The following is a 20,558-nucleotide window of genomic DNA, read 5'->3' on the forward strand; positions in this document are numbered from 1 at the left end:
TTCAGTTTCCAGAGTTCTGACCATTCTTCTAGTTTTCCTAAATCCTTTTCCATTTGGCGTTTCCCTCCAGGAACATCAACCCTGTTACATATCTTTGTGTCATCAGCAAAAAGACAAACCTTACCAGCGAGGCCTTTTGCAATATCACTTATGAAGATATTAAACAAAATCGGTCCCAGTACAGATCCCTGTGGAACCCCACTGGTAACATTACCTTGTTTTGAATGTTCTCCATTGACTACAACCCTCTGTTGTCTGTCACTCAGCCACTGCCTAATCCACTCAACAATATGGGAGTCCATGCTCAATGACTGCAGTTTATTGATAAGTCTTCTATGTGGGACAGTGTCAAAAGCCTTACTAAAATCTAGATATGCGATGTCTACTGCACCTCCACCGTCTATTATTTTATTCACCCAGTCAAAAAAATCTATAAGATTTGTTTGACATGATCTCCCTGAAGTAAACCCATGTTGTTTTTCATCTTGCAATCCATGGGATTTTAGATGTTCCACAATCCTATCCTTTAATAGGGTTTCCATTAATTTGCCTACTATTGATGTCAGACTCACTGGTCTATAGTTGCTCGATTCCTCCCTACTACCTTTCTTGTGAATGGGCACGACATTTGCCAATTTCCAATCTTCCGGGACGACTCCTGTTACTAATGATTGGTTTAATAAATCTGTTAACGGTTTTGCCAGCTCACCACTAAGCTCTTTTAATAATTTTGGGTGTATCTCATCAGGCCCCTGTGACTTATCTGTCTTCACCTTAGACAGCAAACTTAGAACATCTTCCTCTGTAAAGATACATGCATCAAACGATTTAATAGTCATTCTTTCTAGTGGAGGTCCTTCTCCTTTTTCTTTTGTAAAAACTGAACAGAAGTATTCATTAAGGCAGTCGGCTAGCCCTTTATTCTCTTCTACATACCTTCCGTCCTTTGTTTTTAATTTAGTTATTCCTTGTTTTAATTTCCTTTTTTCATTTATATATCTGAAGAATGTCTTATCCCCTTTTTTCATAGACTGAGCTAGTTTTTCTTCTGCCTGCGCTTTAGAAGTTCTTATAACTTGCTTGGCCTCTCTCTGCCTAATCTTGTAGATTTCCTTATCTTCATTGCTCTGGGTTTTTTTATAATTACAAAATGCTAGCTTTTTATTTTTAATGATTTGGGCCACTTCTGCTGAGTACCACATTGGTCTCCTCCTTTTTTTGCTTTTACTGACGAGTCTAATGCAATTTTCTGTTGCCTTCAATAATGCACCTTTTAAGTAGTCCCATTTCTCCTGGACTCCATGTAATCCGTTCCAGTCTGATAAGGACTCATTTATGACTAATTTAATTTTTGAAAAGTCTGTTTTCTAAAATCTAAAACTTTTGTTTTTGTGTGGTGGGACTCTTTCACAGTTCTTATATTAAACCACACTGACTGGTGATCACTAGATCCCAAGGTTTCGCCTACAATGACATCATATACCGAATCCCCGTTTGTGAATACCAAATCCAAAATGGCCTCCCTCCGGGTTGGCTCCTCAACCACTTGTTGTAGAGATAACCCCAGTAGGGAATTTAGAATATCTGTACTCCTGGTAGAACTTGCTATTTTGGTTTTCCAGTTTATATCTGGAAGATTGAAATCTCCCATAATGATAACTTCTCCTTTCATTGTCATTTTAGCTATTTCTTCAACTAGTAGATCATCTAGTTCTTTAACTTGACCAGGTGGTCTATATATCACACCTACACGAGTTACTGCATGGTTAGCAAACTGCAACGTAACCCAAACTGACTCTATGTTGGCCTCACCAACTTGTATTAGGTTAGATTTAATGCTATCTTTCACATACAGGGCCACTCCTCCTCCTTTCTTGCCTTCTCTGTCTCTTCTGTATAAAGAGTACCCTGGTATGGTTATGTCCCAGTCATTTCTTTCATTAAACCATGTCTCCGTAACAGCCACTAAATCTACATTCTCAGATGCCATTATTGACCCAAGTTCATTGATTTTTTACCTAAACTGCGAGCATTTGTAGACAGGACTCTGAGCTTATCATTTCTTAACCTCAGTGCTTCTGGCCTGTTCTGGCATTGTTTCGGGGGGCAATTGGACTCTTTTATTTTCACTCTTTTGCCCCCCCTTCCTAGTTTAAATACTCTTTCGCAAATTCTTGGAGTTGTTCACTAAGTACATTTGTTCCTTTGAGAGAAAGATGCAAACCATCTTTTTTGTACAGTTCCTTTCTATTCCAAGTAGAGCTATCATGAGAAACAAAGCCAAATCCTTGCTCTTGACACCATTTACCAAGCCATATGTTGAACTCCTTTATGCGCCTCTGCCTATCATTCTGAACATTATGCACAGGCAGAACTTCAGAAAATGAAATGGTGGATGCAAAATCATGTACGTCATTACCAAGTGTGATAAAAGATTTTTTCACCTCTGACACTTCATTGCAAGCCAGGTCATTTGTCCCTAGATGGACAAGAACATCCACGTCCCCTTCCTGCTTTGCTTGCTTAACAATATTAATAATACGTCTTCTATCTCTTCTAGCAGTAGCCCCAGGGAGACATCTCACAAAACCATTTTCTTTAAGCTCCACACTTCTTATGATTGAATCACCCAGCAACAGCTGCATCCTTTGAGACTTCACTTTATCTTTTTTGTTGCATACATTAGACATAGGAGTCGATGGTTTCTCACCCTCTGTGCTTGAGTCCATATCCATGTTGTCCTTACATTCTGAGAGTGCTGCAAATGAATTATGGAGAACCACCGACTGTGGGACATGTCTTCTATCCACCACTCTAAGACTTCCAGAACCTACATTAACCCATCTGCCATTTCTGGGGGTCCTCTGTGGCAGTGGCATTGCAGCAGTCCTAGCTGGAGTTTGTTTAACAGATAATTTAAATATTTCAGCTTTCAAAAATGCAATTTCCTGCTGCAGTAAGGAGAACTGTCTACAGATCTGACAGCATCCGAATCTCCAAAGAGTGGAACATGAAATAAATGCACAACAATTCCTGCACTGAACCAAGTCTGCCATTTTAAAGAGGAGAAAAAAAAAAATTAAAAAATTTGTAACTTTAAATCAAACAAATCTTACCTTTTTTTTTTTGTATTGTTTCCACCTTCCAGCCTACCTCCTGACTATCTCCTGCAATATCTCTTTACTAGTACTTAATGTAGTACTTGAAGCTAGTACTTTCAGCTAATGAGTCTGTCTCTATATATACACACACTCCTTCCCAAACTCCTCCCCCAGCAACAAATGTAACACCTTAGTGAGCTAGGCTCATTAGCAAACGCACAATAGCAAACAGCTGACCGAATTCCTTACCTCTTCTCAATCAATGATCAGCAAAAACAACACAGGTGAGCCAGTTGGAGACTCTAAGCCAATCTCTTGCAGTATCTCTTGAATCTCTTCAGTCTGCTGCAATATCTCTTTACTAGTACTTAATGTAGTACTTGAAGCTAGTACTTTCAGCTAATGAATTAGGCCAGCTAATGAGTCTGTCTCTATATATACACACACTCCTTCCCAAACTCCTCCCCCAGCAACAAATGTAACACCTTAGTGAGCTAGGCTCATTAGCAAACGCACAATAGCAAACAGCTGACCGAATTCCTTACCTCTTCTCAATCAATGATCAGCAAAAACAACACAGATGAGCCAGTTGGAGACTCTAAGCCAATCTCTTGCAGTATCTCTTGAATCTCTTCAGTCTGCTGCAATATCTCTTTACTAGTACTTAATGTAGTACTTGAAGCTAGTACTTTCAGCTAATGAATTAGGCCAGCTAATGAGTCTGTCTCTATATATACACACACTCCTTCCCAAACTCCTCCCCCAGCAACAAATGTAACACCTTAGTGAGCTAGGCTCATTAGCAAACGCACAATAGCAAACAGCTGACCGAATTCCTTACCTCTTCTCAATCAATGATCAGCAAAAACAACACAGATGAGCCAGTTGGAGACTCTAAGCCAATCTCTTGCAGTATCTCTTGAATCTCTTCAGTCTGCTGCAATATCTCTTTACTAGTACTTAATGTAGTACTTGAAGCTAGTACTTTCAGCTAATGAATTAGGCCAGCTAATGAGTCTGTCTCTATATATACACACACTCCTTCCCAAACTCCTCCCCCAGCAACAAATGTAACACCTTAGTGAGCTAGGCTCATTAGCAAACGCACAATAGCAAACAGCTGACCGAATTCCTTACCTCTTCTCAATCAATGATCAGCAAAAACAACACAGATGAGCCAGTTGGAGACTCTAAGCCAATCTCTTGCAGTATCTCTTGAATCTCTTCAGTCTGCTGCAATATCTCTTTACTAGTACTTAATGTAGTACTTGAAGCTAGTACTTTCAGCTAATTGGAGTGAGGTGTCAGCCAACTGAAGTCCAATCAATGAGATGAGAATGGAGGTGTTGGTTACAGCTGCCCTGCCCTATAAAAAACACACACTAGTTCTGGGTTTGCTTTTCACAAGAAGCATTGCCTGATGTGAATGATGCCTCGCACAAAAGAGCTCTCAGGAGACCTACAATTAAGAATTGTTGACTTGCATGAAGCTGGAAAGGGTTATAAAAGTATCTCCAAAAGCCTTTCTATTCATCAGTCCACGGTAAGACAAATTGTCTATAAATGGAGAAAGTTCAGCACTGCTGCTACTCTCCCTAAGAGTGGCCGTCCTGTAAAGATGACTGCAAGAGCACAGCGCAGGCTGCTCAATGAGGTGAAGAAGAATCCTAGAGTATCATCTAAAGACTTACAAAAGTCTCTGTGTAACGGTCGCGTACACACACACACAGGGGGAAGGGAAGTGACCACTGCGCTCCACCCTTACCCCTGGCCCTGCCTACTTGCCTCGCGAGTCCTAATGACAGGGGACAACTGGACGGCAATCCCTAACTTGGAGTAAGTGCAGGGATGACAGACAGACAAACAACAGGACGTGAACGGACCGAGTCAATACCAGGAAAGCTGCAAAGTACAAATGGAGCAAGCAGAGAATTGTCAGGAGAAGCCGGGGTCATAAATACCAGGAGAGCAGAGAAGCACAAGAGGAGTCCTAAGAGAGTAGTCAGGTGGGAGCCGAGGTCACAATACCAGGACGGATGCGCAGTACAGGAGGATCAGGCAAAAGGATGGTCAAGGAACAGGATCAGGTAAGTATTCAGCAGTCCAACAAATACCAGGAACCTAGAAATTAACAGGCAACCTGTAGCCAGCAGGCTGCCTGTATTTATAGTGGGGAGTGAGGGTCATGTGACGTGGCCAGCGTCACATGACCGACAGACCAACCAGTCGAGCACCGAGTGATCAGCTCGGCGCTCAAGGCAGACTTAGGAGCAAGGAGCCACCCAGCTAGTAAAGCCGCCCTGGGAATGAGGTCAAACACAGAACCTCATTCCAAAAGCTAAGCAACAGTTCTGCGGGCAATGGGGGACCGAGTGCACCTTCGGAACCCCGTGACACTCTGGCATATGCTAGCATCCCTGTTAGCGAATCTACGATACGTAAAACACTAAACAAGAATGGATTTCATGGGAGGATACAACAGAGGAAGCCACTGCTGTCCAAAGAAAACATTGCTGCACGTTTACAGTTTGCACAAGAGCACCTGGGTGTTCCACAGCAGTACTGGCAAAATATTCTGTGGACAGATGAAACCAAAGTTGAGTTGTTTGGAAGAAACACACAACACTATGTGTGGAGAAAAAAGGCTCAGCACACCAACATCAAAACCTCATCCTAACTGTGAAGTACACTCACCTAAAGAATTATTAGGAACACCTGTTCTATTTCTCATTAATGTGATTATCTAGTCAACCAATCACATGGCAGTTGCTTCAATGCATGTAGGGTTGTGGTCCTGGTCAAGACAATCTCCTGAACTCCAAACTGAATGTCAGAATGGGAAAGAAAGGTGGGCTACAACAGCAGAAGACCCCACCGGGTACCACTCATCTCCACTACAAATAGGAAAAAGAGGCTACAATTTGCACGAGCTCACCAAAATTGGACTGTTGAAGACTGGAAAAATGTTGTCTGGTCTGATGAGTCTCGATTTCTGTTGAGACATTCAAATGGTAGAGTCCGAATTTGGCGTAAACAGAATGAGAACATGTATCCATCATGCCTTGTTACCACTGTGCAGGCTGGTGGTGGTGGTGTAATGGTGTGGGGATGTTTTCTGGGCACACTTTAGGCCCCTTAGTGCCAATTGGCCATCGTTTAAATGCCACGGGCTACCTGAGCATTGTTTCTGACCATGTCCATCCCTTCATGACCATCATGTACCCATCCTCTCATGGCAGGATAATGCACCATGTCACAAAGCTCGAATCATTTCAAATTGGTTTCTTGAACATGACAATGAGTTCACTGTACTAAAATGGCCCCCACAGTCACCAGATCTCAACCCAATAGAGCATCTTTGGGATGTGGTGGAACGGGAGCTTCGTGCCCTGGATGTGCATCCCTCAAATCTCCATCAACTGCAAGATGCTATCCTATCAATATGGGCCAACATTTCTAAAGAATGCTATCAGCACCTTGTTGAATCAATGCCACGTAGAATTAAGGCAGTTCTGAAGGCAAAAGGGGGTCCAACACCGTATTAGTATGGTGTTCCTAATAATTCTTTAGGTGAGTGTATAATGGTGGGGGCATCATGGTTTGGGGCTGCTTTGCTGCGTCAGGGCCTGGACAGATTGCTATCATCGAAGGAAAAATGAATTCCCAAGTTTATCAAGACATTTTGCAGGAGAAATTAAGGCCATTTGTCCACCAGCTGAAGCTCAACAGAAGATGGGTGTTGCAACAGGACAACGACCCAAAGCATAGAAGTAAATCAACAACAGAATGGCTTAAACAGAAGAAAATACGCCTTCTGGAGTGGCCCAGTCAGAGTCCTGACCTCAACCCGATTGAGATGCTGTGGCATGACCTCAAGAAAGCGATTCACACCAGACATCTCAAGAATATTGCTGAACTGAAACGGTTCTGTAAAGAGGAATGGTCAAGAATTACTCCTGACCGTTGTGTACATCTGATCTGCAACTAAAGGAAACGTTTGGTTGAAGTTATTGCTGCCAAAGGAGGTTCAACCAGTTATTAAATCCAAGGGTTCACATACTTTTTCCACCTGCACTGTGAATGTTTACATGGTGTGTTCAATAAAAACATGGTAACATTTAATTCTTTGTGTGTTATTAATTTAAGCAGACTGTGATTGTCTATTGTTGTGACAATCACATTTTATGACCAATTTGTGCAGAAATCCATATCATTCCAAAGGGTTCACAAACTTTTTCTTGCAACTGTACATCCTAGGTTTAAGGTGAATGGGCACTCACATGCCTGTCATTCACCACTTCTACCAGCTCCACTACGTTGCCAGCACACTTTTTGCCCAGGGAGAGTGGCACAGACTGCAATCATTGCCAGCAGAGCAGTAAGGTTCAAGATGTAGGCTTTTTCATGCTTTGTGCTGAGGTTGCCCATATTGTTCTGCCCCCCAATTTTAGATCAAGGCCAAAACAAGTGACCACAGCCTCAAACTGCGGTCTCCAGTTTTCTGGCCTAAAAAAGGTGCAAACTTCATGTTTGCAACTTTTTTAACTAAATCTAGGCACAAGTTGCGCTTCTACGCCGCCCTCAGGGAATTGCGAGGCATGGAGGAGGGGTCAGCTGGCCTACAATATTTATCTTCCTTTGCGCCTGTTTTCTGGAGTAACAGAACACTGAAATCTACGGCAGTTCAGAGCCTCTGTAGAATCAATCAAGGCTCAAGGATGGAAGATGCGTCTCATCATAACTTAAGCACATTCTCCTGCAGCTCAGAGAATATTATAAAGCGGTGTTTATAAGTTCTCCCCATAATTTGGTGTACCTTGAAGCCTAACACTTTTGTTTACAAATTCTAATCTAATTTTTCTATGTTACCCCTCTACTAGAGAGAATGTGTGGCCCCCAATGATAAATCTGGATGGTCATTAACATACCTAAGCACACAGGAATGAGTGGTGTAAAAATGCAAAAAGTAGCAATTTCTTTTTAGCAAGTAGCCCCCCAAAATTTTCAGGTCTCTTGTTTGCAGCTTCTGGAAGCCAGAACTCGGTAGTGCAGGTTCTGATAAATTCCCCCTGATGTGCTTAAACAATTGTACAGGAAAGGGACTGTCTCATTAGGGCATATGGACACGCCATATTAAGGAATATGGACACAGAGGAATGGGTACCCACTTGGCAGACGTGCCATCTAATATTTTTTGTGATAAGAGCAGAATGCTGGAAGTTAGAGAAGAAGGTGAACTGCTTTTTAAGTAAGTTTTCGTAACAATTTATGTAACGATTTATGTTGAAAAATGGATTTCACTTAAAAAATATCTTACTTTCATACTTTATTACCTTGTCCTGTGTTGTGGGTAAAGCACATAAACATCATCAGGGTATTTTTCACTAACAGTATCCCGGTCCAAATTAGCCAATGCTCTTGCAGCATGTGATGTCTGAATGACATAAGGAGATTTCATTGCTTCCGCCAGCAAAGAAATCCAGCCTTGAGAAACAAAGAAATAGGACATACAACACATACTAGAATCGGTCATTCATCAACCTAATACATACACTTCTAATTATTTCAGTGGGGAGCCTGTTATGAGTCTGCTGTATGGCATCCCTACTCAAAATAACTATACTATTCTAGCAATAGAGGAAGAAATGTGTGAAAGGTATAATCTCATGTTCTATATCACTATTGTACATAGACTGAACTGCAGTGATGCTGTGGGTTTTGCTGCCACCTGTTCATTACAATATATGAAACACTGATGTAAATTAATATGTATAGCACCATATGTATTCCTGTGTAAGGGCTGATTCATAGGACCATTATAGCCACATCTCCCAGATCAACCATGGCTCCCCTGACCCGCATTGACAACATCATAGTGTTTTATGATACAGTCAGTTCCTATATGATCACCATCTACATGATGACATAAGTACAGTACAACAGACTTTCAATCAGATAGGGACTGATTGTATCATAAAACACTATGATGTTGCCAGTTCGGGTCAGGAGAACCGTGGTCGGTACGGGAGATGCTGCCGACACATGGTCCATGTTCCCACACCAAGCACAGTCACATGAATCAGCCCTGAAACTATTCACTACCTTCCAGATGTCCGCTTTATTGTATATTTTTTTCAATGAATTGTTCAAATACAGTATAATTCAATTTCCTAAATGAACCTGAGTGAACATAGAATACAGCTTTTAAGTTATTATTGCATTTATTTTAAAGGGAACTGTATGTAGATTATGACATTGTATACTACTAATTACACTGAGAAGCGATGTTCATTTTCCTGGGAAGCAACAACAGATCAACGCATGTGGATGTTCGATCCATGTTTTTCTCTTTTTTGTAGGAATATTCCGCGGTATGACTGGGATTTCAAAAAGTTCCATTACTACACTGAACCATATGGCCACTGAGCAACTTCGCTACAGCAGAAAAACACTGCATGTATGTATGGCCTGATACTCCATTACTGTACACCTCAGAGTAAGCTGCGGTGTAACCAGGGATTTCCTGATTGTCAGGGCTACCTCAGACCAGTCTCTTCAACAGGTTAGTGGAAGCATTCTGTGAGCACAAGGATGGGGTACAACATAAATACTGCCTAAAATATTGCCATAAATACTCTTTGGGCATCCTCACTACATCACACAGTAGCTCTACTGCCTTAGAAACTACTCAGGTAAGCTCTTAGCATAATCATATACCGGTAAATCATCTCTCTTATGACTAATTGGTGTCATATTGTTTTAAATGCATGAGTAGCTTTAGATGATTTGAGGTTATAAGCCACTAACGTGTATCTACATTGAATAAAGAAAAAAAGTGATAGCAGAAGGCAGACTAGTTTTCATTTGATCAAAAATATGAAAAAATACATCATACTGTAGGAAAAATTTAAATATATACATTGCAAGCATAATACATTTACAATAAACGTTTTACTGGCATTTTATTACATTTGCAGCATAGATACAGTGGCGCTTGAAAGTTTATAAACCCTTCAATAATGTCTATATTTCTGCATAAATTTGACATAAAATTACATCAGATTTTCACATAAGTTCTAAAAGTAGATAGATAACCAAATAAAAAATGAGTCAAAAATATTGGACTTGGGTCATTTATTTATTAATAAAAATAATCCAATATCACATATGGTAAGTATGTGAACCTTTGCTTCTGGTATCTTTTGTGACCCCCTTCTGCAGCAATAGTTGCAGCAAAAATTTCCCAGTAACTGTAGATTAGACCTGGGCATCAGCTTTGAGTAATTTTAGTCCATTCTTCCATACAAAACAGTTTAACCACTTCCCATCTGGGCCCTTTGCCCCCTTCCTGACCAGGCCAAATTTTGCAAAACTGACATATCTCACTTTATGTGGTAATAACTTTGGAACGCCTTTATTTATCCAAGTCATTCAGAGATTGTTTTCTCGTGACACATTGTACTTCATGATAGTCATAAATTTGAGTCAAAATATTTCACCTTTATTTATAAAAAAATCCCAAATTTACCCAAAAATTTGAAAAATTCGCAATTTTCTAAATTTCAATTTCTCTGCTTTTAAAACAGAAAGCGATACCTCATAAAATATTTATTATTTAACATTCCCCATATGTCTACTTTATGTTGGCATCATTTTGGAAATGTCATTTTATTTTTTTAGGACGTTAGAAGGCTTAGAAGTTTAGAAGCAATTCTTCAAATTTTTAAGAAAATTGCCAAAACCCACTTTATAAGGACCAGTTCAGGTCTGAAGTCACTTTGTGGGGCCTACATAGTGGATACCCCCATAAATGACCCCATTGTAGAAACTACACCCTCAAGGTATTCAAAACCGATTTTACAAACTTTGTTAACCCTTTAGGCGTTCCACAAGAATTAAAGGAAAATGGAGATCAAATTTTTAAATTTCACTTTTTTGGCAGATTTTCCATTTTAATCAATTTTTTTCTTTAACACATCGATGGTTAACAGCCAAACAAAACTCAATATTTATTACCCAGATTCTGTGGTTTACAGAAACACCCCACATGTGGTCGTAAACTGCTGTATGGGCACACGGCAGGGCGCAGAAGGAAAGGAACTCCACATGGTTTTTAGATGCCATGTCCCATTTGAAGCCCCCTGATGCACCCTTACAGTAGAAACTCCCAAGAAGTGACCCCATTTTGGAAACTAGGGGATAAGGTGCCAGTTTTATTAGTACTATTTTTGGGTACATATGATTTTTTGATCATTCATTATAACACTTTATGGGGCAAGGTGACCAAAAAATTGGTTGTTTTAGCACAGTTTCTATTTATTTATTTTTACAGCGTTCACCTGAGGGGTTCAGTCAAGTGACATTTTTATAGAGCAGATTGTTACGGACGTGGCGATACCTAATATGTATACTTTTTCTCATTTATTAAAGTTTTACACAATAATAGCATTTTTGAAACCAAAAAATTATGTTTTAATGTGTCCATGTTCTGAGAGCTATAGTTTTTTTTATTTTTTGAGAGATTTTCTTATGTAGGGGCTCATTTTTTGCGGGATGAGGTGACGGTTTTATTGGTACCATTTTGTGGGACATACGCGTTTTTGATCACTTGGTGTTGCACCTTTTGTGATGCAAGGTGACAAAAATTGCTTGTTTTGACACAGTTTTTTTTTTTTTTTTTTTTACGGTGTTCACCCGAGGGGTTAGGTCATGTGATATTTTTATAGAGCTGGTTTTTACGGACGCGGCAATACCTAATATGTATACTTTTTTTTATTTGTTTCACTTTAACACAATAATAGCATTTTTGAAACCAAAAAAATGATGTTTTAGTGTCTCCATGTTCTAAGAGCTATAGTTTTTTTATTTTTTGAGTGATTTTCTTATGTAGGGGCTCATTTTTTGCAGGATGAGGTGACGGTTTTATTGGTACCATTTTGTGGGACATACGCGTTTTTGATCACTTGGTGTTGCACCTTTTGTGATGCAAGGTGACAAAAATTGCTTGTTTTGACAGTTTTTTTTATTTATTTTTTACGGTGTTCACCCGAGGGGTTAGGTCATGTGATATTTTTATAGAGCTGGTTTTTACGGACGCGGCAATACTAAATATGTCTATTTTATTTTATTTTTTCTATTTTTAATTTTTTTTTTTATTCCTTACTTGGGATTTTTTTTTTTTTTACATGTGAAACTTTTTTTTATTTTATTTTTTCAACCCTTTATTTTATTTTTATTTTATTTTACACTTTTCGTCCCCCATAAGGTCATACAAGACCTCTGGGGGACATTTACTTCACTTTTTATTTTTTTTTACACTGTTGATTTCTCCTGTAACTGGGGCTGACATAGTAGCCCCAGTTACAGGACAAATGCACCCCTATAGAGGCTGTACAGCAGCAATCCTGCGCTGTACAGCCTCACAGCAGGGCTGATCGAGGTCTCTGAGAGACCTCACACAGCTCCTGCACTCTCCGGTCACGGCGGTCACATGACCGCCGGGCCGGAACAGGAAGCGCCCAGCGCTTCCTGCTCTGCAGACACAGCGCTCGGTGAGCGCTGTGTCTGCAGCGATCGTGAAGGCAGGGACACCTGGGCACTGTCCCTGCCTTGTCTTAGGGTTGCCCTGCTGTCACTGACAGCGGGCAACCCGATCAGCAGCTGCACGATTAGCGTGCAGCTGCTATTTCTGACAGGACGTTTTAAAACGTGCTGTCAGAAATAGACGTCCACCCATAGGACGTTTATATCCTATGGGCGGACGTGAGGCGGTTAAACTCTGTTATGTTGGTGGGTTTCCTCCCATGAACAGCTCGCTTCAGGTCCTTCCACAACATTTCTATTGGATTAAGGTGAGGACTTTGACTTGGCCATTCCAAAACTTTAACTTTATTCTTCTTAAACCATTCTTTGGAAAAATGACTTGTGCGCCTAAGGTCATTGTCTTGTTGCATGACCAACATTCTCTTGAGATTCAGCTCATGGACAGATGTCCTAACATTTACCGGATGCAGCATAACAGGCCCAAACCAAGATACTACCACCTTCATGTTTTACAGATAGGATGAGGTTTTTATACTGGAATGCAGTGTTTCTTTTCTTCAAATATAACACTTTTCATCTAAACCAAAAAGTTCTATTTTGGTCTCATCCATCCACAAAACATGTTTGCAACAGCCTAATGGCTTGTCCAGGTGATCTTTAGCAAACTGCAGATAGACAACAATGTACTTTTTGGAGAGGAGCAACTTTCTCTTTGCAATCCTGCCATGTACACCAACGTTCAGTGTCCTCCTAATGCAGGGATCAGCAACCTTCGGCACTCCAGCTGTTGTGAAACTACAACTCCCAGCATGCTCCTTTCACTTCTGTGAAAGTTCAGAGAACAGCCAAGCAACTGTGCATGATGGAAGATGTAGTTTCACAACACCTGGAGTGCTGGAGGTTGCTGACCCCTGCCCTAATGGATGACTCATAGCTTAGAGGTTACCTTGGGTTCCGTTTGGACCTTGCGGACTATTGCACACCTTGGTATTGGTATGATCTTTGTTGATCAACCACTCCTGGGAAGGGTGATAATGGTCTTGAATTTCCTCTCTTTGAACACAATCTGTCTGACTGTGGTATGGTGGAGGAAACACTTTTTACAGATTTTTTTTTAAACCTTTTCCAGTCCGATGACCATGAACAACTGTTCTTCTGAGGTACTGAGAAATCTCCTTTGTTCATGTCATGATACACAATCATGTGTTCTGAAGATCAGACTTTGATAGATCCCTGTTCGTTAAATAAAATAGGTCGATAAATAAAACACCTGATTCCACTCTAATATCACCTTCAAATTATCTGTTAATTCTAAAGGTTCACATAGATAATTTTCCTCTATAAACAAATGGCCAAGTCTAATATTTTTGACTCATTTGTTTGATTTGGTTATCGTTATCTACTTTTAGGACCTCTGTGAACATCTGATGTAGTTTTAGGTCAAATTTATGCAGAAATATAGACATTTTTAAAGGGTTCACAAATTTTCAAGCACCACTGCATATATGAACTGTTCATATTTCATATGTGCATTGTTTCAATACATATTCTTTATACAGTGAGGAACAGAAGTATTTAAACACCCTGCGATTATGCAAGTTCTCCCACTTAGAAATCATGGAAAGGTCTGAAATTCACATTGTAGGTGCATTCCCACTCTGAGAGACAGAATAAAAAATTTCAGGACATCACATTGTATGATTTTTAAAGAATTTATTTGTCTTGCACTGCTGAACATAAGTATTTGATCACCTGAGAAACAGCAAGAATTCTGGCTCTCAAAGACCTGTTACTGTGCCTTTAAAAAGTCCACCTCTACTCCACTCATTAATCTAACTTAGTAGCACATGTCTGAGCTCTTTAAAGACACCTGTCCACCCCACAGTCAGACGCCAACTACTACCATGGGCAAGACCAAAGAGCTGTCAAAAGACACCAGAGACAAAATTGTGGACCTCCACAAGGCTGGAAAGGGCTACGGGGCAATTGCCAAGCAGCTTGGTGAAAATAGATCAACTGTTACAGTGGATATAAAAAGTCTACACACCCCTGTTAAAATGTCAGGTTTCTGTGATGTAAAAAAATGAGACAAAGATAAATAATTTCAGAACTTTTTCCACCTTTAATGTGACTTATAAACTGTACCACTCAATTGAAAAACAAACTGAAATCTTTTAGGTGGAGGGAAGGAAAAAAAAAACTAAAATAATGTGGTTGCATTAGTGTGAACACCCTCTTATAATTGGGGATGTAGCCGTGTTCAGAATTAAGCAATCACATTCAAAATCATGTTAAATAGGAGTCAGCATACACCTGCCATCATTTAAAGTACCTCTGATTAACCCCAAATAAAGTTCAGCTGCTCTAGTTGGTCTTTCCTGAAATTTTCAGACCTGATCATCCAGACCTGAATCCGATTGAAAATCTGTGGGGTGATCTGAAGAGGGCTGTGCACAGGAGATGCCTTTGCAATCTGACAGATTTGGAGTTGTGACGCACTGAACCATCACTGGGGCTGCTGGAGAAGCCTGAGGGCCAGCCTCCTTCCTACAGACTATGGACCCAGAATTATGGAGACCCCCTCAGACCTTTTGGGTTACAAGGAACTATGAACCCTGATTTATGTGTGGAATTTATATGCCACATATTTCCTATTGCCCATTAAAAAGGCACGGTGTGGATTCAGCAACACAAAAAGAGTTAACTCTGCACTGAGACTCCCACTGATTGTATTAGCGATGGAATTAAGTAGTTGATTATAGGAGCAGCCAACATCTAGATGAGTAGATCACCATATGATACACTCAGGAGATAATCCCATCACAGGTGTCTCCTCCCTCCCTATTCATTCATTATGGAGGGGGTGAAGATGTCTGTTTGCATGTTGTTCATGGTTGATTGCGTTATGTTGTTATACTTCTTGAACTGTATATATACTGAGTTGATCTTCAATAAAGAGAGTTCCTGTTTTACACTTTATCATATTGAGGCTGGTGTTTGGGTAACTGATCTACACTGGGGATTGCTATACGCTGAAGATTGCTATACTCCCCTGGCTATAACTACTAGCTCTTGTAAGAGCTGTTCCTGCTCTCTGGATTTAGGAGAGGTTCACCCACTGGAGCCTGGAGCCTTGTCGTAGCTCTGTCCAGGATAGAATAATACAGCATCTCGGGTAAGTACGGAATATTCCTGTCTTTAACGACTGGGGACATTCCGATGCTTTCCGAACAAAAACATGCTGTTGCTTCTATTTTAAATCCACTTCAGACACACTGAAAGGAATAGTACCTATCTTTAGGCAAGATAGACTATAAATCGACTACTGGCCAAGTCTAACAGATAAATTCTTTAGGGAAGAATTTAAAAGAGAAATTCTTTAGGGAAGGATTTAAAGGAGGAATTATTTTGGGAAGAATTCAAATAGTGTCTGCACCCTGTTTTTTTTCTTGTTAGCCAATTTCTATTGCTTCTTATCTGTCGCTTTCTTTATGCTCTATTGTATTTTCTGATGTTATGAAGCATTAAGTAATTTTTATGCTGAAGGTAAGCAGCAAATGATACTGTGAAAACTGTACTAACTTTATTGTGTGTGTCCTGGATAACTGTAAGCCGCCCCACTATTTTGGCGAGGGGAAACCCGCTAACCCAAAACTAGTGAACGCAAGTGACAGTTTGAAGGGATAATACTAACAGTCCGTTGAGGAGGAAGTTGAGCATAGACATAAGTCCTCTAACCCAGTTGACAGGATTGTCGGAGCCTTTATGGTTCAGTACAGCCAGTCCTGGGGAGAGTTATGCTCTGCTTCCGTCTCAATTCAGTTATAAGAAATGGGTGCAAAGCAAGGAAAGGTCTCTCCACCCCCTCCGAACGTAAGAGAAACATGTAAGGATTATGTAGCCCGGGTCTGTGGTACTGATTATTATTTAGTTACTCCCTGGGTGGATAATATGGCAGGATGGACAGAGGGGATGAAGAGTATAAATTCGTTCCCTCAGGAAGGGGCTAATGACACCTTCCATATGGACATGGTAAAAGGGTTATGTTTGGGTGACACTGAAGCTTACCCATATTATGGTCCAGACCCCCAGTGGGACCTGCAGTATATGAAGTTGGGAGGGGAAAATTGGCTTACTTATGCACCATATTGGTATACCAGACCAAATAAAAAGGTTAAGAAACAGAAGGCAGAGAATCAGGAGGGATATAAAAAGAAACATGAGTTAGAAAAAGAATTGACAAGGGGTTCACCTCAGAAGCCCCCTCCTCCCTATTTAGGAAATATCCCACAGATATATCCATCCTTTTCAAATGATGAGTTAGATTTACTGGCTGCATATACTGCTACCCATATCCAACCACCGAGAGCTCCCCAGCTCCCGCAGCCACCTCCGCAGTTGTCACAACCTATGCCTGATCAAAGTGGTCAGGACCCAGCGGCTGGTGCTGTTGGTGATGGGGATGCCATATCTCCCAGGCGCCTTAGATCACAAAAATCTTTACCCAAACCTGAACATATACCTCATCCTGATGAGGATAATGACCTTGAGGAACAGTTCCCTTTTATGACTGTAGGGGACACCTTGTTAAAGAAACCTATTGAAGTAGATGATATTAATAAGATTGTTAAACACTGCCCTAAACCCTCCTCATCTTCATCTGGGACATTTCATTATTTGAAAAGAGCTTGTAAAGGAAGATGTCTGACTCAGGAGGATATGCGCCTCATAATAGATGGGATAGTTGGGCACAATTCCCCCTGGGATTGGAGTAGAGTCCCCTATATAAGCACTATAGAACCCCTGAATACGCCGGCTGGAAATTATAAATTAAATACTGAGGCAGGCATAGACACAATGTGGGAAGAAATTAAGTGTGAAATGGAGAGGTGTTTTCAGACTAGGTCCTCATTGGCGACTGCTGTAGCCTGCAAACAAAGATCAGGAGAGTCTGTTATAGACTTTTGGAAGAGGTTTAACCCCTTAAGGACTCAGCCCTATTTCACCTTAAGGACTTGGCCATTTTTTGCAAATCTGACCAGTGTCACTTTAAGTGCTCATAACTTTAAAACGCTTTGACTTACCCAGGCCGTTCTGAGATTGTTTTTTCGTCACATATTGTACTTCATGACACTGCTAAAATTGGGTCAAAAAAGTTAATTTTTTTGCATAAAAAAATACAATTTTTACCAAAAATGTAGAAAAATTTGCAAATTTCAAAGTTTCAGTTTCTCTACTTCTGTAATACATAGTAATACCCCATATGTGATGACTTTACATTCCCCATATGTCTACTTCATGTTTGTAGCATTTTGGGAATGATATTTTATTTTTTGGGGATGTTACAAGGCTTAGAAGTTTAGAAGCAAATTTTGAAATTTTTCAGAAATCTTCAAAATCCCACTTTTTATGGACCAGTTCAGGTTTGAAGTCATATTGTGAGGCTTAGATAATAGAAACCTCCCCCATTCTAGAAACTACACCCCTCAAGGTATTCAAAACTGTTTTTTCAAACTGTATTAACCCTTTAGGTCGTCCACAAGAGTTAATGGCAGATTGAGAAACAATTTTGAAATTTCTATTTTTTGGAAAATTTTCCAATATAATCAATTTTTTTCAGGAGGAAAACAAGGGTTAACTGCCAAACAAAACTCATAATGGGTTGCCCTGATTCTGTAGTTTGCAGAAACACCCCATATGTGGTCGTAAACTGCTGTTTGGCCAAACGGGAGCACGTAGAAAGAGGGGAACACCATATGGGTTTTGGAAGGCAGATTTTGCAGGACTGGTTTTGTTTATACCATGTCCCATTTGAAGCCCCCTGTTGCACCCCTAGAATAGAAATTTCAAAAAAGTGACTCCATCTAAGAAAGTACACCCCTCAAGGTATTCAAAACTGGGTTTACAAACTTTGTTAATTCTTTAGGTGTTCCACAAGAGTTATTGGCAGATGGAGAAACAATTTAGAAATTTCTATTTTTTTATAAAAATTTCCAATATAATCAATTTTTTCCAGGAGTAAAACAAGGGTTAACTGCCAAACAAAACTCAAAATGGGTTGCCCTGATTCTGTAGTTTGCAAAAACACCCCATATGTGGTCGTAAACTGCTGTTTGGCCTAACGGGAGCACGTAGAAAGAGGGGAACACCATATGGGGTTTGGAAGGCAGATTTTGCAGGACTGGTTTTGTTTATACCATGTCCCATTTGAAGCCCCCTGTTGCACCCCTAGAATAGAAATTTCAAAAAAGTGACTCCATCTAAGAAAGTACACCCCTCAAGGTATTCAAAACTGGGTTTACAAACTTTGTTAACCCTTTAGGTGTTCCACAAGAGTTATTGGCAGATGGAGAAACAATTTAGAAATTTCTATTTTTTGGAAAATTTTCCAATATAATCAATTTTTTCCAGGAGTAAAACAAGGGTTAACTGCCAAACAAAACTCAAAATGGGTTGCCCTGATTCTGTAGTTTGCAAAAACACCCCATATGTGGTCGTAAACTGCTGTTTGGCCAAACGGGAGCACGTAGAAAGAGGGGAACACCATATGGGGTTTGGAAGGCAGATTTTGCAGGACTGGTTTTGTTTATACCATGTCCCATTTGAAGCCCCCTGTTGCACCCCTAGAATAGAAATTTCAAAAAAGTGACTCCATCTAAGAAAGTACACCCCTCAAGGTATTCAAAACTGGGTTTACAAACTTTGTTAACCCTTTAGGTGTTCCACAAGAGTTATTGGCAGATGGAGAAACAATTTAGAAATTTCTATTTTTTGGAAAATTTTCCAATATAATCAATTTTTTCCAGGAGTAAAACAAGGGTTAACTGCCAAACAAAACTCAAAATGGGTTGCCCTGATTCTGTAGTTTGCAGAAACACCCCATATGTGGTCGTAAACTACTATTTGGCTAAACGGCAGGACATAGAAGACGGGGAACGTCATATGGTTTTTGGAAGGCAGATTTTGCTGGACTGGTTTAGTTACACCATGTACCCTTTCAAGCCCCCTGATGCACCCCTAGAGTAGAAACTCCATAAAAGTGACCCCATCTAGGAAACTACGGGATAAGGTGGTTGTTGTTTTGGGACTATTTTAGGGGTAAATATGATTTTTGGTTGCTCTATATTACTCTTTTTTGAGGCAATGTAACAAAAAAAAAATTCTAAAATTGTTTCTACATTCGCTATTTAGTTTTGTGGAACACCTAAAGGGTTAACATAGTTTGTAAAGTAACTTTTGAATACCTTGAGGGGTGTAGTTTCTTAGATGGGGTCACTTTTTTGGAGTTTCTAGTCTAGGCTACATCAGGGGGGGCTTCTAATGGGACATGGTGTCAAAAAAAAAACTGTCCATCAAAATCTGCCTTCCAGAAACCGTATGGAGTTCCCTTCGTTCTATGCCCTACCGTGCGGCTAAATAGCCATTTACGACCACATATGGGGTGTTTCTGCAAACTACAGAATCAGGGCCATAAATATTGAGTTTTGTTTGGCTGTTAACCCTTGCTTTATTACCAGCAAAAAGGATTCAAATGGAAATTTTGCCCAAAAATTGGTGTTTTGGCACCGTTTTTATTTTATATTTTTAACACCGTTCATCCGAGGCGTTTGGTCAAAAGTTATTTTTATAGCGACTACTTTTACGCACGCGACGATGCCCAATATGTATGGCTCTCAGACTTTGGAGACACTAAGCAGGCATCCTAAAAACTGCGGCCCTCCAGATGTTGTAAAACTACAATTCCAACCATGCCCTGCTGATGGCTGTAGGTTGTCTGGGCATGCTGGGAGTTATAGTTTTACAACATCTGGAGGGCCGCAGTTTGAGGATGCCTTGCTCTAAAACTAATATTTTTTTGGGGAAAAAAAATTGTTTCCGTGTCTCCAAAGTCTGAGAGCCATAGTTTTTTATGTT

General features: G+C 40.2%; 1 protein-coding gene across 2 annotated transcripts in view; it reads right to left on the reverse strand.

The window, feature by feature from the left end:
- The window catches only part of SERAC1 (serine active site containing 1), a 354,636-nt gene that overhangs the window by 132,258 nt on the left and 201,820 nt on the right, over nucleotides 1-20,558 (reverse strand). For both annotated transcript variants that reach the window (XM_040429358.1, XM_040429357.1), the window contains exon 11: nucleotides 8,435-8,585. In XM_040429358.1, the coding sequence (XP_040285292.1) occupies nucleotides 8,435-8,585 (151 nt within the window). The remainder of the gene's footprint in view (nucleotides 1-8,434; nucleotides 8,586-20,558) is intronic.

The sequence above is a fragment of the Bufo bufo genome, chromosome 4, assembly GCF_905171765.1.
Source record: "Bufo bufo chromosome 4, aBufBuf1.1, whole genome shotgun sequence".
NCBI classification, from domain to species: domain Eukaryota; kingdom Metazoa; phylum Chordata; class Amphibia; order Anura; family Bufonidae; genus Bufo; species Bufo bufo.